Source organism: Notolepis coatsorum, assembly GCF_963971535.1.
Source record: "Notolepis coatsorum genome assembly, chromosome: 8".
In the NCBI taxonomy this organism is placed as follows: Eukaryota; Metazoa; Chordata; class Actinopteri; order Aulopiformes; family Paralepididae; genus Notolepis; species Notolepis coatsorum.
This window is the reverse complement of record NC_140172.1, coordinates 98,626,796-98,644,757: the sequence shown is the minus strand read 5'-3', so window position 1 is coordinate 98,644,757 and position 17,962 is coordinate 98,626,796. Positions and strand designations below refer to the sequence as shown.

The 17,962-nt window shown below is 40.0% G+C and overlaps 1 protein-coding gene across 1 annotated transcript in view; it reads left to right on the top strand.

Moving 5' to 3' along the window:
• Positions 1–7,815, top strand: part of rps6kb1a (ribosomal protein S6 kinase b, polypeptide 1a) — a 100,091-nt gene extending 92,276 nt beyond the window's left edge. Inside the window, exon 15 of the mRNA XM_084320709.1 lies at positions 895–7,815. Coding sequence (XP_084176835.1) covers positions 895–1,135 — 241 coding nt within the window. The 3' untranslated portion in view covers positions 1,136–7,815. The remainder of the gene's footprint in view (positions 1–894) is intronic.
• Positions 7,816–17,962: the final 10,147 nt, after the last annotated feature.

Sequence of the window (17,962 nt, the reverse complement as noted above, 5' to 3'; positions counted from 1 at the left end):
AAGCTGCCTATTCTCGGTCCTCGCTCCACAATGGTGGAACGAACTTCCAACCAGAGTTAGGACAGCCGAAACCCGACCACTAAAAACATCGACTTAAAACGCACTTCTTCAATCAATATCTGAAATGAAATATTTTTTATAAAAACTGTTATGGGCGGCTAAGTGGTGCAGTGGGCAAGGCGCTCGCCACTAATGCAGGAGATGCTGGGTTCGAACCCAGCTCTCGGCATTGCTACCAGCTTGGCTGGGCGTTCATACTAACGCAATTGGCAGTGTTAGGGGTGGGAAGTTGGTGGGTGGGCATCGGACGTTGTGGACAGCGACTCCTACAGGTCTGTTGGTGCGCCTGCGCAGCAGAATCAGGAAGCAACGGGGGCGGCGTGTCCCTCCCACGCAGACCCTCGCCGCTAAGAGATCGCGCTGTTCAGGTGAAAAGATGCGACAGCTGCCTCCTCGTGTACCGGAGGGGACACGTGATGCAAGGCTTGGTCCACATTGCAGCCGGCCTGTGGGAGGCATGGCCTAACAGCGTTCAAGACAGGGGAGGGTAGAATTGGACAATATGAAATTGGGATGGGAGAAAAATAGAAAAATAGGAGAAAAAAGTAGATACAAAAAAAATAACTGTCTTATACCCTGATGCACTCTTCCTACTATACTAATATGCCTTTACTATGCATTCAACACTGCAGCACCCAAGTTTCAGCACGGTTTGATGAACATTGTTACTCAGCTGATAGAGTTGTGCCCTTCCTGATGACTTGTCGTACAGAACTTGTACGTCGCTTTGGATAAAAGCGTCAGCTAAATGATGAAATGTAAATGATGAGGTCGTGCCTGTAGATGGTTGGGATTGGTAGTAATTTTTGTCATTCTCTTTGTCTCTCTTTTCAGCCCACTGAAATTTGCTAGTGGCGACTGCTGGTCCCAGGGCCGCGTGCTGGTGGGAGCCGCCCCACCTCTGCTGCCTCCCAGGGGCTCCGGGGAGCAGGAGGTCGTGGAGTTCATGGACGTGAACAGCTGCAGCTCAGAGGCCACGGCACCGCTGCCCATCAGGCGGCCTTCAGGCCCGTTCAAGAAGCAGGCCTACCCTATGAACTCCAAGCGGCCGGAACATCTACGTATGAACCTATGACGCTCGGCACACCTCCAGCCTTAGGACCAATTATTCCCTCTTCTCCTCTTTGTTGTTTTTCCCTTTCAAAGAGACTCGTAGAATTTAATCAATTGACTGACACTGTCGACACCAATCACCAGCTCCTCCAGCAGGGCCTTCCCTCCCTCCCTTCCTTCTTTCCTTCCTTCCATCCTTTCCCTCCGTCCCTCCCTCCCTCCTTCCTTCCCTCCTTTCCCTCCCTTCCTCCCTCCTTTCCTTCCCTTCCTTCCCTCCCTCCTTTCCTTCCCTCCCTCCCTCCCTCAGTGGTGTTGAGCAGAGCCCTGCTGGGCTGCTGGCTTGGCTGGTTGCTGCAGCCCTCGCCTGACGTTCTCAGCCCCTGCTGCACATATCAGCTTCTATACACAGTCGGATTCTCTGCAGCCTGAGGTTTAGTCTGTGGGAGAGGTGCTCTTTTTAGCCATGCAGTGGCTGCAGCTTTGAGGAACGAGCAGAGGAGCCACAGTGATTCCTGTGCGCTCTGCTGGCTTTATCATAAATATACTGGTGCTTTTTTACTGTGTTTACTTCTAGTGTTACACGATTTGCTTCCCTTTTTTTTTTACCAGTGAGATGATCATGTGTCTAAAAACCTGTATTATGAGAAATGAGTTAAAGATAAAAGGGGTGATTCCCCCTTTAAAATGTCAATGTTAAAATTTGTATTCCCCCGTGAGAAGTGGTTGTAGCGTAATAACAGTAGGCAGACGTATCGGATAACGATGATGCCACAACGAACACAGTATTCCCTTTGGACTTTCTCCTGCTGCACTTCCATGTTTGGAGATGGAACTTACATTGCCTTCCTGTCTGCTCTCCTCACTTGACCATGTAGTCAGGAGTAGATAAACCCCCACTAGTGGAAAACGAGCTTTAAAAAAAGTTCATAAAAAGGATTTTAGCTTTAAAACATCGCTTCCACCACAGTCGATACCAAAATGCTGGGTATTGCTTTTACCAGTCCAAATGGAATGCAGTCTGTAAGTACCGTCATCTTTGTGTTGAATGTAACCTCGACTCCCAAATGCCTTTTTTGAGTCTTAACTCGGATCTCCTAAATCAACTCGAATGATTCCTGTAACAATTCCCCCCCAATGAATCTAGAAATGCAACCTTGCCCTTAATTGCCACTTTGATGTTGGGAGACCAGCTGGCTAAACCTTGACAAAGCATGTTGCATTACCATCACAGTGACACTCAACCTGCTATACTGAGTTCTTAACCCTTTCACTAACACACTACCAAAGGGTTAACCCTTTCACTGCGGGAATACAGAGGATTAACCCTTTTACTGCCACACGACAAAGGGTTAACCCTGTCACTACCACACTACAGACGGTTAACCCTTTCACTACCACACTACAGACGGTTAACGTTGTGTTAAACTTTTTATCCTTATTCCTATCCTATATAGTTCTCATCCTCATATAGCCTCATAAATCAAGCTACAACAGGTACTCACTGATCGATTGAAACACCTTGGATGGGAACAAGGGTGGCCACCGTGTGAACATGTTCAATGAAAGCCATGTGGCAAATAGCCAATCCTTGAAAAGCAGATTGCAAGCGTAATCGGATACTGACGGTTTGTTTTATGTTCAGTTCAGTCACATTAATATCGAGGAATATTTTACATTTGCGCTGCCTCCTACCTTTTCGGTCTTAATAAATCAAATTCATTAATTCCATTGGACGTTGGAGAATAAAATGTTTGTAATGCATGGCATCTCCTTTATAATTGGTTGCCATTAGCCTAATCAGGGGTGCCACTAAGAATTCTATATAAATATTTGACTGGACTCTCACAACTCGCTCTACTCATTAACCCTTTCACTACCACTCTACCAAAGGGTTAACCCTTTCACTGCAACAATACAGAAGGTTAACCATTTCACTGCCACAATACAGAAGGTTAACCCTTTCACTACCACACAACAAGGTTAAGCCTTTCACTACCACACTACAGACTGTTAACTGTCTGTAGTGTGGTAGTGAAAGGGTTAAGACTATGTTTTGTCCTCTGGTAGCATTATATATCGCACTCCTTCCAGAGGATATTAGCATTACTGCCTGGATGGAACAATAGATATATATGTAGCAGATTATACAACAAGAGGATTTTAACTTATTAAAACATAGATTTGCCATAATATCTTATCTACTCAGTGCAACACTATTTTCAATAGCCCAAAACGGATCCAATTATTTCTGTCTTTAATAATAATATTAATTTGCACATCACCTTCTGTTTTGACACATGCAAACAGGAAATGTTCAAATCAACTTCTGTGATTTAAGCTATTTTTAATTACTTAAAAAGACAAAGCAGGATGACCATAGTCCTACTCCACCCCCCAGCAGTACGTAAATAACATTTCAAGCTATCAAATCCACGCTAAGACTTCACAAAATCTGTTCTCCATTACATGGGGTCTTTTAAAGGGAGTGTTCACTGTATGGTTTACGCCTGATGAATGGTTTAAATGGGTCCACTGTAGCTCAGTCAGAAGAGGGTGTCTGTTGATTCATTGCAACTCAGCCAAATTCGTATCACTGCCTTTTACTGATTCAGGTAACGTTAATATCTTATGGACCTGTGTGCTTTGTATACATGCTTACTGTGCATCGACAATAATGGGTTCTGGACAATAACTCAGTTCTGGAGTGGAGACCTGAGATGTGTGTCTGTTTGCGAGGATGCAGACGGACACACTTGCATAAAGTAACTTTAAATTACAGAGTCCCAAGACACACCTCAACTAGATACACCCACGTCAGCTGGGATTAGTGCCATCTCTGAAGAAATGAGTTGTAACCAGAAACAAATCACAGCCGACTTTTATTTTTGTTAACAACATTTTTCACTGTTATCGGAACCACAAAATATATTTTGCATAGGAAATATTGGCTGTTGATTTGTACCAAAATAAATAGTGGATAGATGAGATTAACTAGTCTACTTTACTCTGACCAGCCACCAAAGGTCTGTTCTGATGTAAGGAGTAGACCGTCTGTAAATGTTGGTATAGTGTGATTGATTAACTAACTCCTCCCCCATATTTATATTCCTCCTTATTAACCATGGCATGGATTTATCCAAAACGTTTCACCACCTACAATTCAAATTAAAAGATGGTCCATTTTAGTATTCATTGCTTGTCTATTTAATTGTTATGGGGACTGTTGTCTTAATCTCTGCAACGCCTGTGAGTTGATACTTCCATCATTTACTAAGCAAAGGGCAAAACCATGACAGAATTCTCATTGGGATACATTTAAATGAAAAGATCACTGGAAAATGTTTTGTGCTGTGGGTGTCGGGAAGAGCGGTGTCTTGGAACTCCTCAAGGATCTAATAAACCCTTTTAGTTACACGAGCCTCTGGAGTCCAACCATTTGACCCTCATTTCCATAAAACTGAGCAGTCTTGATGCTCACAGATCCCTATGAAACTAATTAGGGAGGCTGAATGCAACCTGCTACACCAGTCTCTACATATAATTAGTGATCCTTTTTGCCTGAACATTTAAATGAAGATCAGCTCGTTTCTGGACCATTTCGCAACGTCCAAGTATCAATTGTTGACTGACCAAAAGCCTCCATAAGCCAAATTCTTCTGCTGTTGATAAACCACCTTTAAATATGAGTGATGTTCTAACAGATATGTTAGTTGTGATGAGATTGACTGATTCTATTATTTACAATAGAAAGAACACAGGAGTGTGTTGCATCACGCTACAGAGACAGAGGTTCTAGAGTTTCCCTCAGGATAGCAGTTCTTAGTAGTAGCTAAGTGCCCATAGCCTCAGGACAGCAGTTCTTAGTAGTAGCTAAGTGCCCATAGCCTCAGGACAGCAGTTCTTAGTAGTAGCTAAGTGCCGATAGCCTCAGGACAGCAGTTCTTAGTAGTAGCTACCGTAAGTAGCCCATCCATTGTTCAACTTGCCGTAATTGTACCATAATATGACCTCTTATCTGTAGTGTGTTCGTCCAGGGAGGTGCTTTACGATCTAAACCGGTTTTAAAGAGCAGTTCTGGCTGAGCATAAGAGGTTGGAGTCTTGAGGTTTTATTGAATAAATAATGTATTTGACCTGCTCCAGTCTTAGCGGAGGCGCTGTGCCACTCACTAAATCGGCTATATGAGTTGGGCTGGATTCTTGATTTCTCCTCTGGTTCTCAGTCAAACTGTTTATGTTCAAGCATAATCACTGCACCCCTTTACTCCAGTAAGACTTTCTTTGATTTGTTATAATGTATATTATTTATTTAAAGTGCCAATCTCTTCCCACTGCGTCAGTCACACTATGCAAAGTATGTATTTATTGTAGTCACCTAAGATGAGGCAGTTGTGAATCTGTAAATTACCTGATTTATCAATTGTCATGCATGTTGGAGACTAATTATGAAGTGTGTTTTTATTTAGTTTTCCAGTGAATATCTGAAAACCTCAAATGCAATTTCTTTTTTATCCTAATTTTGGACTGTGTCCTAAAAATGTCTTTGAATATGTATCGTGCAGCAGAGAATCTTATATCGTCGGGGGAATTTCATAGAACAGATGAACATTTTGATTATGTAATTCCCCTGCTGAAAACTTGAACTTCAATTTGCCTGTTTGCAGTGTTAGAAATATGGGCAGTATATATATAATATATTATTTTGTGGGGGAGAAAAAAACGATGCAAAAAAAACCAAGGGGAATGGCGTGCCTTTCTTGACGAACAACAGCTTGTATGTATTGTAGGCCTGTCCCCGACTAAGGATTTGTATAGTCTACTTTCATTGGCCAAAATTTGCCGATAGTTGACTGGTAGTCGACTACCCCCCCGAATGGAATTTATTTTTAATAAATATATATATATATATTTTTTTTTGCATCATTCCATTTGGGCTGGTATCTTAATATCTGAAGGAGTCGACTGAAGGCTTCTTGTTCTCTGCGAAAGCATGCAATTGGTCCACTGATGGATACATCTTGATATTTGTCTAGTGTGTTCATTAGATGGGTGAAATCCTCTCAGTGCCTCTGTGCCCGTTTTCTTAGGCAGTTAGCCTCGCTGGTATGCGCGCCATTAGTGTTAGCCACGCTTCTAGGCCTCTTTGCTTTTGGAAAGAATGATCAAAAAATATATATTATAAAAATTGCATTAGACTAAGGTTGGCAGTCGATTACGGCTCCTTTTGATCGATTAGTCAACTATTCTACTAGTCGAGGTCAGCCCTAGTGTTTTGTAGACATGTATGGAATGCTTTGGAATTCATCCTGAAGCTGTGCTTTTCAGTCTGCGTCTTGGAATGATGTGCATTTCCTTGCTCTTCCAGTTGATCGCCACATGACCAGAGTGTCTTTTTTATTTTATTTTGTAATGATATAAATAAAGGAGTAGTTCTCAAAATGGAGTCTGGGAACCTCCCAGAGGTCGTTGACATTGTATCAAGGGGAGCCCTAGGAAAAATATAAAGAATGGCTTCATTTAGCTATTATTCAGGTAATGACATTGAGTTAATTCATTTGTTATCTTTTTTAATACACATGGATGTCATGGTAAATGTGGAAAAGTGGTGATTATTACACATCGGTACAATACACCAACTCCACAGTGAATCTGTATATTAACCAGTTAACCCTTTCACTACCAATGGGTTAACCTTTCACTGCGACAATACAGAAGGTTAACCCTTTCACTGCCACACAACAAAGGGTTAACCCTTTCACTACCACACTACATAAGGTTAACCCATAAGGTTAACCCTTTCACTACCACACAACAGAAGGTTAACCATTTCACTAACCATCTGTAGTGTGGTAGTGAAAGGGTTAATGTGCATAAATAAACAGATGGGGAAATGTGAATGGAAAGCCCACATTTCCAGGTGGGATGGTAAATGTGGGTAGAAAACGCTCACCACAGTGGCAGAGGTCGACTGCATGTCATGTCATGGCATGGTGTCATTATCGCATGTTATCAGACCAGGATATTAGCCACTAAATCTTCACTATGTAGAGCCTTATTATTCACATATGTTTCGCCTTCAGGGCCCTGTTCCTTGTACCTGGCTAACTGAGTTAGCCGGATAATTTTCAGGATAACTCGAGTCGACTTAAGCCAGACCTTTCGGTTCCCCGACGTGCGATTGTCTAAATCACTATGGCAACAGATCAGAAAGTTTGAACCTGCTCCAGCGCAGGGTTAAATTCAGTTAGCTGGATCAACTGGCCACGCCCTCGCAAAGAAATGCCAGCTCTCCTCACAGATTCCATTATACCATTCTGAATTATGTTTTTGTGCTTCGTTTTTCTAGAGGAGGCTTTTCAAATGTAAAATAATAGACCTAAAATTCTGATAATAAATCATATTCAGCCTATGGATTTACTTTGTCCTAAATAATGCACGTCATAGTTACTGTATACGGCGCTCGCGAGTCGCGACACACTGTGGTTATTTTAACGGAGCATTGCAAATGTGAATCCCGCTGGGATATCTTTAATGAATGAAACCTATCGGGCGTTTGGCTCTGATTAGTTTCATATTCTCCGCTGTCGATGTATTTGCTTAACGGAGCGCCCGGATTGTGTTTCATTCAAGCATAAATTGAAGCGTCTTTATGCGATTGTGGATATGAACTACGAGGAATCAATCTGTGGATTGTTGAATTGTATCACTGTCACTCACACGTTATTGTGATATTGTAACTGGGATTAAAATGTATGAGGAGATGCGCTGTTTGACGGATTTGATGACGTGGACGTGACTTGAGAAATTGAATGAGCCTTTGCCGTTTTGATGAATGAATTTGAGAAAATGCATTTATCTGTTCAAGCACTTATCTGATGATGAACATGAGGTGTCACTGGTATAAACCAAAGGTTAATCAATTCAATGCATGTATGGATGATGTCCGAAACAGATTCAAACCTGATTAATAGTGAAACTGTATAGCCTCCCTCCAAGCCTCTTGAAAACTTTGGGAACCATGTATTTATATAGTACATGATACCTAAACCGAGCGCATACAGTACAGATATCCTCATAAGTATCTATTAATTCGTATCAATTAGATACTCTTTGGGCTTGTTTTTATCTACTTATTCTGAAAGTTGAACTAATTATTTTCACTAGCAAGATCTCATTCGATTATTCATTCCATTAAGCCTACTGCCAGCAGGCACATTTAAAGAAATATAATCTGATTGATTGGAGTAATGAGGGATTTAAAATTAGCCTATAGATTATGCATTTAACTTGTCTGCGAGGCTATTGAGCCGTACCGTATTGTACCCATTCTGCAATCTGTTAATAAAGTTTTCGATCAATCAATGCCGTTAGAAAATCAGGATTTCTGCTATCGACACCTGCTGTCTTTTCAGATGTATCAAGTATCAAGTCTGGTTCGAATTAGCGAGAGTGAAACCACCTTCGAGGAACAGGGAAAGCCTGGATTCAAACATCGGGTTAATTGAATCTGGCTAATGGGACTTTTGATCTAACCAGATACGGGGAATAGGGCCCAGGAGTTACATTATGTTTATTCTTTAGAATCAAAGGTGTAATTATGAGGCGAGCATTATGTGCATCTGCATCTTTTTACACACGGGATGGCAATGAGTTGTTTCTTGCACCCACTGTAGAACTAACCTATAAAAATCTAAATGGCATAAATGTCCTCACCAAAAATCAACACACAGTCAGTCTTTTCTAACTAAACGCACTCAACATGTTTACACTGTTCTGATTTGAGTCCTTATAAGATCTGCACACGACCTGCCAAGTGCCTTCTAAGATCTGCCAAATGACAAATATATATTTTATGTTGATATAGTACAGAGTATTGAACCCATGTCAGATAATTGTGTTCAGTGCTTAACCCTTTCACTACCACTCTACCAAAGGGTTAAAGGATTCCTGCCGTGCAGGGGATAGATCAGTGATTTAAGCATTACATCACGCGCAGGAGTGGGTTCTGAGAATTAGACCATGCCTAGGGGTGGTCGTTAGGCGAAGGCACAGCCGAGGGTCGTTAGACCCCCCTAGGCATGGTCTAATTCTCATAACCCACGACTGTGTGTGGTGTAATGGCTTTTATACAACTGGCGCATTCATCCAACCTTATTGCTATACAATAAACACACATTAACACTTTGATCGCCATGGTTAAATTCATAATTTACCATCCCTCGCCATCTCTATTTGTCTATGGAGAAGTTCCCCTTCTTTGCAGGGCTATAACTTTTTAAATTGTATTGCTAAATTGACATTATTATGGCCCATTCAATGTCCTATATCTATTGTTCAGGGTGTAGCAACGTTATACTTTTTCATTCACATATTCATACTAAAATACGGTCTAAAGTACAAGTATGTTTTTATCGTTTTCTGCAGCTTTCTCCAGAACTTGATTTATAGCCCTAAATGCATTATATTGATGATCAAATACAGTTTGGTAGGAATCTGTGCGAGATAAAAAATGTCAACTGGATGTGCTTCTAGGAGTTACTACGTATGATCTGATGTTGACCGGATGGGCGGGGGGTCGTTTATAATTCCGTGGGCAACGTTATATCATTCATCTAGTGTGGGTGATATGATCATCAGAGCAGTTAGTAAAGAACACGTTGGAAAATAACGCTGGATCTTACCGTATCTTCCTCGCGCCGTTGGGCGATGAGCGTGGAGCAGAGATATTCCTATTATGGGATGTATAAATACCCGATCCATTTCCAGGTTGTATAATAGTATATACGTCCAAATCATGTTGTTTATCGAGTTATTTGCACCGATCGGTGTTCACTGTGTCAAGATGGAGTCCCTCTAACGATAGCGAGTGCCCGGACGAAATATGGGTGAGCACCACTTCATCCACAGATCACTTCCTGTTGGGCGATCTGCCGATCGGCCACCAGATGGTGCTCTTGAACCGTTAGAGAGTTGAGTGGAGCTCAGCAGTATATCTCAGGTCCCCGGGGGAGAAATATGATTTCGATCACAGATTTTTGAAATATTGATATCAAAGACGTGTTACGGCGTCTTCGGCAGAATGAGCATGGTGGGGAATGACGAGTTTCGGCGTCTCCGGCGATTAAAGTGTTAATTGAAGATTTATTGACACAACCATCCGCAAAAAAAGTTGTTCCAAAAAAAAAGAAGTGTGTAGAAGCAGCGCTGTTTCAAGGCATGAGCGTGGGATATGGGCTTGATTGATTGAAAATGTTATTACAGATACACAGTGCTTACATCTTTATACAATTGCCGAATTCATCCAACCTTATTGCTATACAATAAACACACATTAATAGAAGCATAATGGAGATTTATTCACAAAACCATCCGCAGAAAAAGTAGATAAAAAAAAGTTTTGTGCGCATTAACACTTTCAGTGCCGGCCATTAACGTTGATTAATGTCCTTGAGTGCCATCATCCACTTCAATGATAGCGCTAAAAACGCATAATCTACGTTTTAAATTATGGCTATGTGTCTAATCTGCCCGTCGCTTATCAATGACTTGTTTGCAGTCAACATTGTCGAAACGGATTGTTTTTTAATCGGTTCATATCCTTTTGATAGCATTTCGAAAAGCTATCGTTTTCTCGAAAAATTTTGGAAAATAGAAAGATTCCGTCATAAACGGCATTTATTGGAATATTCTCGAATACACTAGACACGTTGTCATTTGTCGGCCGATTTATGAATCGTTTTCAAATAAACGCTAGATTATTGATACTATATGTGTACTTATGCACACTATAGAAGCGAGCTGAGAAATCGATTCTCTTATTTCCTCAACAGCACACACACATATACACATACGGGACATGCTGTTATCTCAGTGAAGACAGCTCTGATTATCCTAAAACTGGTAACATAGACTCCTTACCTTAGATCAGATGTTCTCCAAAAAGATTATTCCAATTCCTGATCGCCATTCCAAATATCGATCGCGTTTATTGATTGATTATTGGCTGCTGTAAATATATATTCCAGGCTGCTTTCCATCTCGCGATCACTTCCCTCGTCATCAGATCCCTCGCCAGCATAGTGCAGCCATTAGGCTCCCCCCCACAGATCCACCAGTCTAATCGAATGGCCTGCAGTTACACAGGGATAGACGATAGGGGGCGGTATTTTCTCATCGGAGCTCCTAGAGGGGCTGCTGTACCAACGGGAGACTCGTTGATGAAATATGAATTCAGATAACCAATAAAAAAATCAAACGACAATTTGCGTCTTCGGCACTCAACGGGGGGCATGAAATGACGACATAACACGTCGCTGGCACTCAAAGTGTTAAAATACATCATGCTTAGTCAGGCTTTTAAAACAATTGAATAGGCTAAACTTTGTTTTAACTTCTTTAATTCACATTCGTTTATTTCATTTCATTTTTCCCGACATAATGCTACCTGCCTCGACGAAATCTATGATTCGGTTGCGATACAGATGAATTATGAAGTTAGCGGTTGTTATTGGAATGATTGATTGATTGAAAATGTTATTACCAGATTGCAGAATGGGTACAATACAGTACAGCTCAATACACACAATTGTTAAGGGGATGCAGACCAGAGAAAAACTTTCGTCTTGTTTACATCAGGGTCCCCCATTTTCAATTCATCATAACATATGACATTCATGACATACAGATAGACAGTACTGCTACATCTAGACATTTATGACATACCAGATTTACAAATAAAGTACTGCATCCCATTCATCAAATGTCAGTCCACCAAATAGATCAAAATTTGCAATGAAATCGGACATTTTTACCAACTTGTGTTTGGGTGGTATATTTTTTAAATATATCGCATATGAGTAATGGAAATCATTCAGTTCTGTTTTACGGACTCTTATCTTTCTAAAAATATTTGTGGTATTGTAGATTTTTTCGTGTAATATATTTTTTTCCATTAGTATAATGTGCTAGTGAGTAAAATTGTCATATGGTGTGACATGAAGGTTATTCTGTACAAAATTGAAAAGGGGTGTATTTTTTATTATGTTTATTTATCAGCATTTCTCATCACTACTCTACACATTTCTAGCTCTTCCTTGTGCAAATTAGTTACATTTTGCATAATTTTTCTTAATCAAAACTCATGGTAAGACGATTGCACTAAATTTGACTATGTATTTCTAATTCATTTTGGCAAACCTTCTTATAAAAACACCAAAATGCTAGAAATATTTGGTGACACTGTTATTTATCTGTCCCATTGATGATTTTAACATGTCTTACCAAAAAGCCTTCATAATTTCATAATTCTGAAAGTCACACCAAATGATATGCCGTCACGCCATATGATGAATCACACCACACAACAACCCGTAATGCAAAAACATGTATTTAATAAATTTAACAATCAACCAAAAACATATGAATTATATCATGGGTTCAAATTAAGAAAAACTGTTATAAAATGTTATAAACAGTGTGTCACAAAATACATCGTATAGCACTTGGGTTCTGAACAACTGAATAACCTGAAGAAACATATGAATTAATCGTCCAACCGTTACAATCAATTGTAATAATCATTGAAATCTATTTTTAATAAAAAAATGTATTCACTACATACATTAAATGTAGTCGAACATAACAGTAGAATCATTTTGAAAAACTGTTTTAAAATAGTGTCTCACAAAAGACATTAATAGCACTTGGGTTCTGAACAACTGAAGAACCTGAAGAAACATCGTCCAACTGTATTAATTCCAAGGTGCTGTCTCATTTGAATATTGTCTTATCAATTCTAATAATCATTGAACATTTATTTATTTTGTAAGTCAAGGCAATTTAGTTGAACAGTGACTGAACAACAAGCCTCAATTATGTATTGCCGGCTCAGTACTGATTGAACAGAAGCCAGTCGTAGTTGGCAAGCATGGCAAACCGACTGCAATGCTGGGGTTGTGTGATTTTACTCAGTATTTATTTTTGGTGGTCGGGTCTCCTTGGCCACACAAAAGCATTCTGCCTCCCAAGCTGCTCCAGACAATTCACCTTCAGCTCATCCTCATCTATTTCCATTATCTGCCCCACATATGGCCTTTCTCCATACTTCACTATTACAAATAGCCCCTCGACATACTTTTCATCATCATCACCATCTTCATCAATGAGATCTGACTGAACTTGAATGATGATGGGACCTTTGCTTGATGGGTCAGGTGGCACATCAGTAGGAGAGCTACTTGACTCTGCACGGGGCACATCCGATGTGTTGTGGTCAAACTCAAGTTGAGTTGGCTGGTAGCAATCTGTTTTCTCAGACCCCATGTCAAATCTTCACCTTTTTCATCCAAGTGTGTGCGCGCGCACGCGTGTTTACACTATGAGATTTCTAGATATACTGAAAACGTGTTTATAATACAGTGACAAAGTGTTAAAAGGACAAAATATTCATTAAACTTAAGTATTAGTTATAAAATATGTATGAAATAGCATTATATGTAGGTATTAGTTATAAAATATGTATGAAATAGCATTATATATGTAGTTAAATGCAGTTCATATCATATAGTGTGACACATGAATCATATGGTGTGACGAGAAAACCCTGTCACACCATATGATGAAGTGTCACACCATAATGATGTTTCATGAACTTAGCACACCATTGTGCATTGGGGCTATATGCTAGCATGCTAACAACATGCTCATTGGCACATGGCAATATAGATTTAAGTTTAGTATTGACTAAAAAGTATCTTATTTTTGGCATTTTTGCGTAAAATGCATCACACCAAAAGACAGTGTGAAAGGTCTAAAAGTGGAAGTGCCAAAATATACCTTATATATTGAGAAAACTAAGAGGGGTAACTCACCTTCTAACCTTGTAATGACTTTTCAGAGATGTTGTCCTACTTCCTGAAAAGATGAAGGACTCCTCCACCCCAAAGGTTTCCAAACAATTGCCCGTTGAAAAATATGAAAATGGTGTCACACCATATGATATCCAATTTTGGGACAAACCCTTTTTGTTTCTGGAGCATTCAAAATATTATGCCTGGACTTTTAGAAGATCACACTAACAAGTAGACATCTGAGTTGTCAATATGTAGTTAAATAAATAACAAATGCAAAAATGTTCTTGTTTTTATTCAAAATCAAACTTTGCTAAATGTCTGTGGGACAGTCACACCATATGAGCTTTTACTCATTTGGCTGACATTTTTGAATAACTGGAACAATATTCGCAAAAATGCTCTGTGCATTCATATAATACTAAATGTTCTGTGCAATATAACAAAATGTTCTCATATATTTTTTCATTATTTACTTATCTTTGACACTAAGGACTCCAAAAAGGCCACGTCACGTCAACCACCCGTTTACAAACAAACCTGTGCGGGACATCCAGTGAAATGACTGTCCTTTTGAAGGAGAGGGAGATTTTACAACGAATGCCATCTAAACACCACACTTCCCGCGATTTATATTTTAAATAGGTTGCTTCAAAGCATGTTATTGGTTTGATTGATTGATTGATGGACATTTTATTAACAGTGAAATTAGTGTCCTTTTGACGAATGGCATCTAACAACAGACTTCGCACGATTTTTATTTTGTTCCACAATGACTCATGACCCACCAATTACATAATCCAAGATTGTGTAAGAAACTAACACATTTACACAAAGATTATTGTCCGCCATCTTGGTTTTTCCTAAAAAGTCTAACTGGCGGAGTGATTGTAATTCGGTTGTGGGCGGGTTCTGGGATCACGAGCGTGGGTTATGAGAAATAACCACGTCTAACTTGACTGTTTCAGCCAATCAGAATCTAGAAATGTGCATGCCGTCGTATAAGCAGTTGTAAACTGCAAGGTGGTAAACTAAATGGAAAGATAATTTCAGTCCCTGGGCAAGATGTTCCGAAATTCCAAAAGTGCCTTTATACCAATAAAATTACCACTATACAAAATTAACTGTCAATAGCAAAAATCTATCGTATTATTATGTTTGTGAAAATGAAGATCAAACCTTCCAGTTTGACACTGATAGATCTGTGCATAAAAAGATGTACAGTAGATGTACAGTGCATAATGCTTGCCTCTCGTAATAACTTTTTGTTAAGGAATGCACTTTAATGTAACTCTATAAGGCCAATCACATGTTAATAAGGCTCTACTATAGTGAACACTTGTGGCTGACAATGACATCCTGATTCAATTATCCATCCAATTAAAATGTGCAAGTGCCACGCCACACGGCCGGCCCACCACGCCATGACGCATGGCCGGCCTACCACACCATGACGCACGGCCGGCCCACCACGCCACACGGCGCCCACCACGCCACACGGCCGGCCCACCACGCCACACAGCCAGCCCGCCACACCATGACGCACGGCCGGCATTGTCTCCTTATGCACAGAAAACATGGTTGTGTATGAGGTCCAAATAAACAACTTCACTTGTATATCTCTGGTGCCTGATAACACATGCGTTTCATAATATGTTTTGTAAGTATAATGGTTAAAAGAGTAACAGTTTCCCACCTGAAAACATTTTGATGAATTTATCATTTAAAAATGTTTGGTGGGTCCAAAATGTATGTTGTTTACATGTTGTATGCATGTATCCCCTCCCTACTTCCCATTTTCCCGCGTGGAATGCACCTGATTGGATAAATTACATGCTGGTGCTCTAGTGTGACATCTAGTGGCTGAATGTTATCTATAGCAGCGTTAAGTATACAATTAAACTAAAGAGGACCTGAATCATTTAAACCTGCACTATGCTTTTGCACTATGGAGCATTGAGCTCTACTGGTTGGACACAACCAGTGCCGCAAAATCCATAAAAGGTTGTATACAATACAAGCATACAATGTGAAAACAAATGTAAAACAGTGGCCAAAGTTACCTTGAAAATAAATTTATTTTTGTTGCCGTTTTCTCTGTTAACACATTGACGGCCACGGGTATTAGACGGACCCACTCTATAAGGCCAGCATATCATAAGGTTTCATTGTGCATGAGGCTGTTTGTAGAGCTAAATATATACTTTATATTATCGCTATCTGTCCATTCTTATTGTCAATTGACACTATAAACCGTCCCGTCAAAATGGCTTAAAGAAATAGTTTTTTCATCAATACGTTCCCATTTTATAGCGTCTTGAATATGAACGTTATATGAGATTGGTCTGGTATATTTTCTGCAAAACGAGATACAGGGCTAATAGCTAATAACGTTAATGGCGTTTCGGCCCTACAGAAGCTAGATCTAAATGCATATTGTCGGTATCATGGTCCACCATGAATGCATAAAAGGGGGGGGCGGGGACGTCGTTTCTGATTATTGATTACCAATAACGCCGTTAGCTTCAGTAGCCACATTTGCTGATCGCCTGGTTGGGTATGATAACAAGGCCTGATCAGTGTGTAATTTATGTGAAAAAGCTCTTACCGTGGGCCGGTTGGACTGCAAAAAAGATTTCCCAGTTATCGATCGCCATCTGGTAGATCGATATGTCCATTGGCTGATGATATATTCCTTTACTGCGTACTGAATTCCGCGTCCCAAAATGCATTCCATGCTACATGCTACACGCATAGATTCAGGCTAACAGGAAACTCCATTCAAGATCGGAAAAAAAGCCACCGTTCTGCCACAGGGAACACTGCATTATCGAGACAGCGCCCCGACGAGGATCTGGCCGGTAATGCACTTTTCCGAATTCCAAGAGTAGGGTATTTCTGCAGTGCCGCTCTGTGACATTTAAAATGGAATAAAAGCCAAAACAGCCTAGCCACGGATATGTCCGTGGTTGGCCCTTTAACACTTTGATTACCACTGGTGAACATGGTAAAACGTGGTTAAATGCCACCACCCACTTCAATGATAGCGTTGTGAACGCATAATCTCTGTCTTAAATTATGGCTATGTGTCTAATCTGGCCGTCGCTTATCAATGACTTGTTTGCAGTCAACATTGTCGAAACGGATTGTTTTTTAATGGGTTCATTTCCGTTTTATAGCATTTTGAAAAGCCCTCGTTTTTCAGGAAAATATATAGATTCTGTGATAATCGCCCTTTACTGGAATATTCTGGAATACACAAAAACGTTATAATTTTTCTGCGTTTTCAAATAAACGCTAGATTATCGATAGTATATGTGTACTTATGCACACTATAGAAGCGGGCAGAAATATCGATTCTCTCATTTCCTGATCAGCGGCACACACACACACACATGGGACACGTTGATATATCTGTGAAAAAAGCTCTGATTATCCCAAGACTGGTAAAATAGATTCCTTACCTCAGATCAGATGTTCTCCAAAAAGATTATTCCAATTCCTGATCGCCATTCCAAATATCGATCGCGTTTATTGATTCAGCATTGGGTACTGTAAATATATATTCCACACGTTTTCCGGGCTCGGCGATCACTTGGTCTCTTCAGTTGGCTTGACGGAAAAGTAACATGAGGAGGCTGGCCCGCCCCTGGGTAAATTGGCCAATATTATTTCATTTATATGTTGAATAGATCATTTTGATCACCCTCCCATCTCCAATCCAAAATGGTAAATTGCCTTTTCTCAATAACCATCCTTATTAGATGGTTAATTGATCATACATTGGATATAGAATGTACTAACCTTTAATAAAGTTAGAAATGTAACTAGATTATTTGAAAGATTCACAATAAAATAATTAGCTAATAATAATATTACATTTAAATGTAATATTTATTGAGAATGGTTATTATAAAATGTTACCTTTTGAACTTAACATTAAGGCAGGGCTATTCAGTACTCATTGTCATTACAATCTCACAAGACACACAAAAGTACATA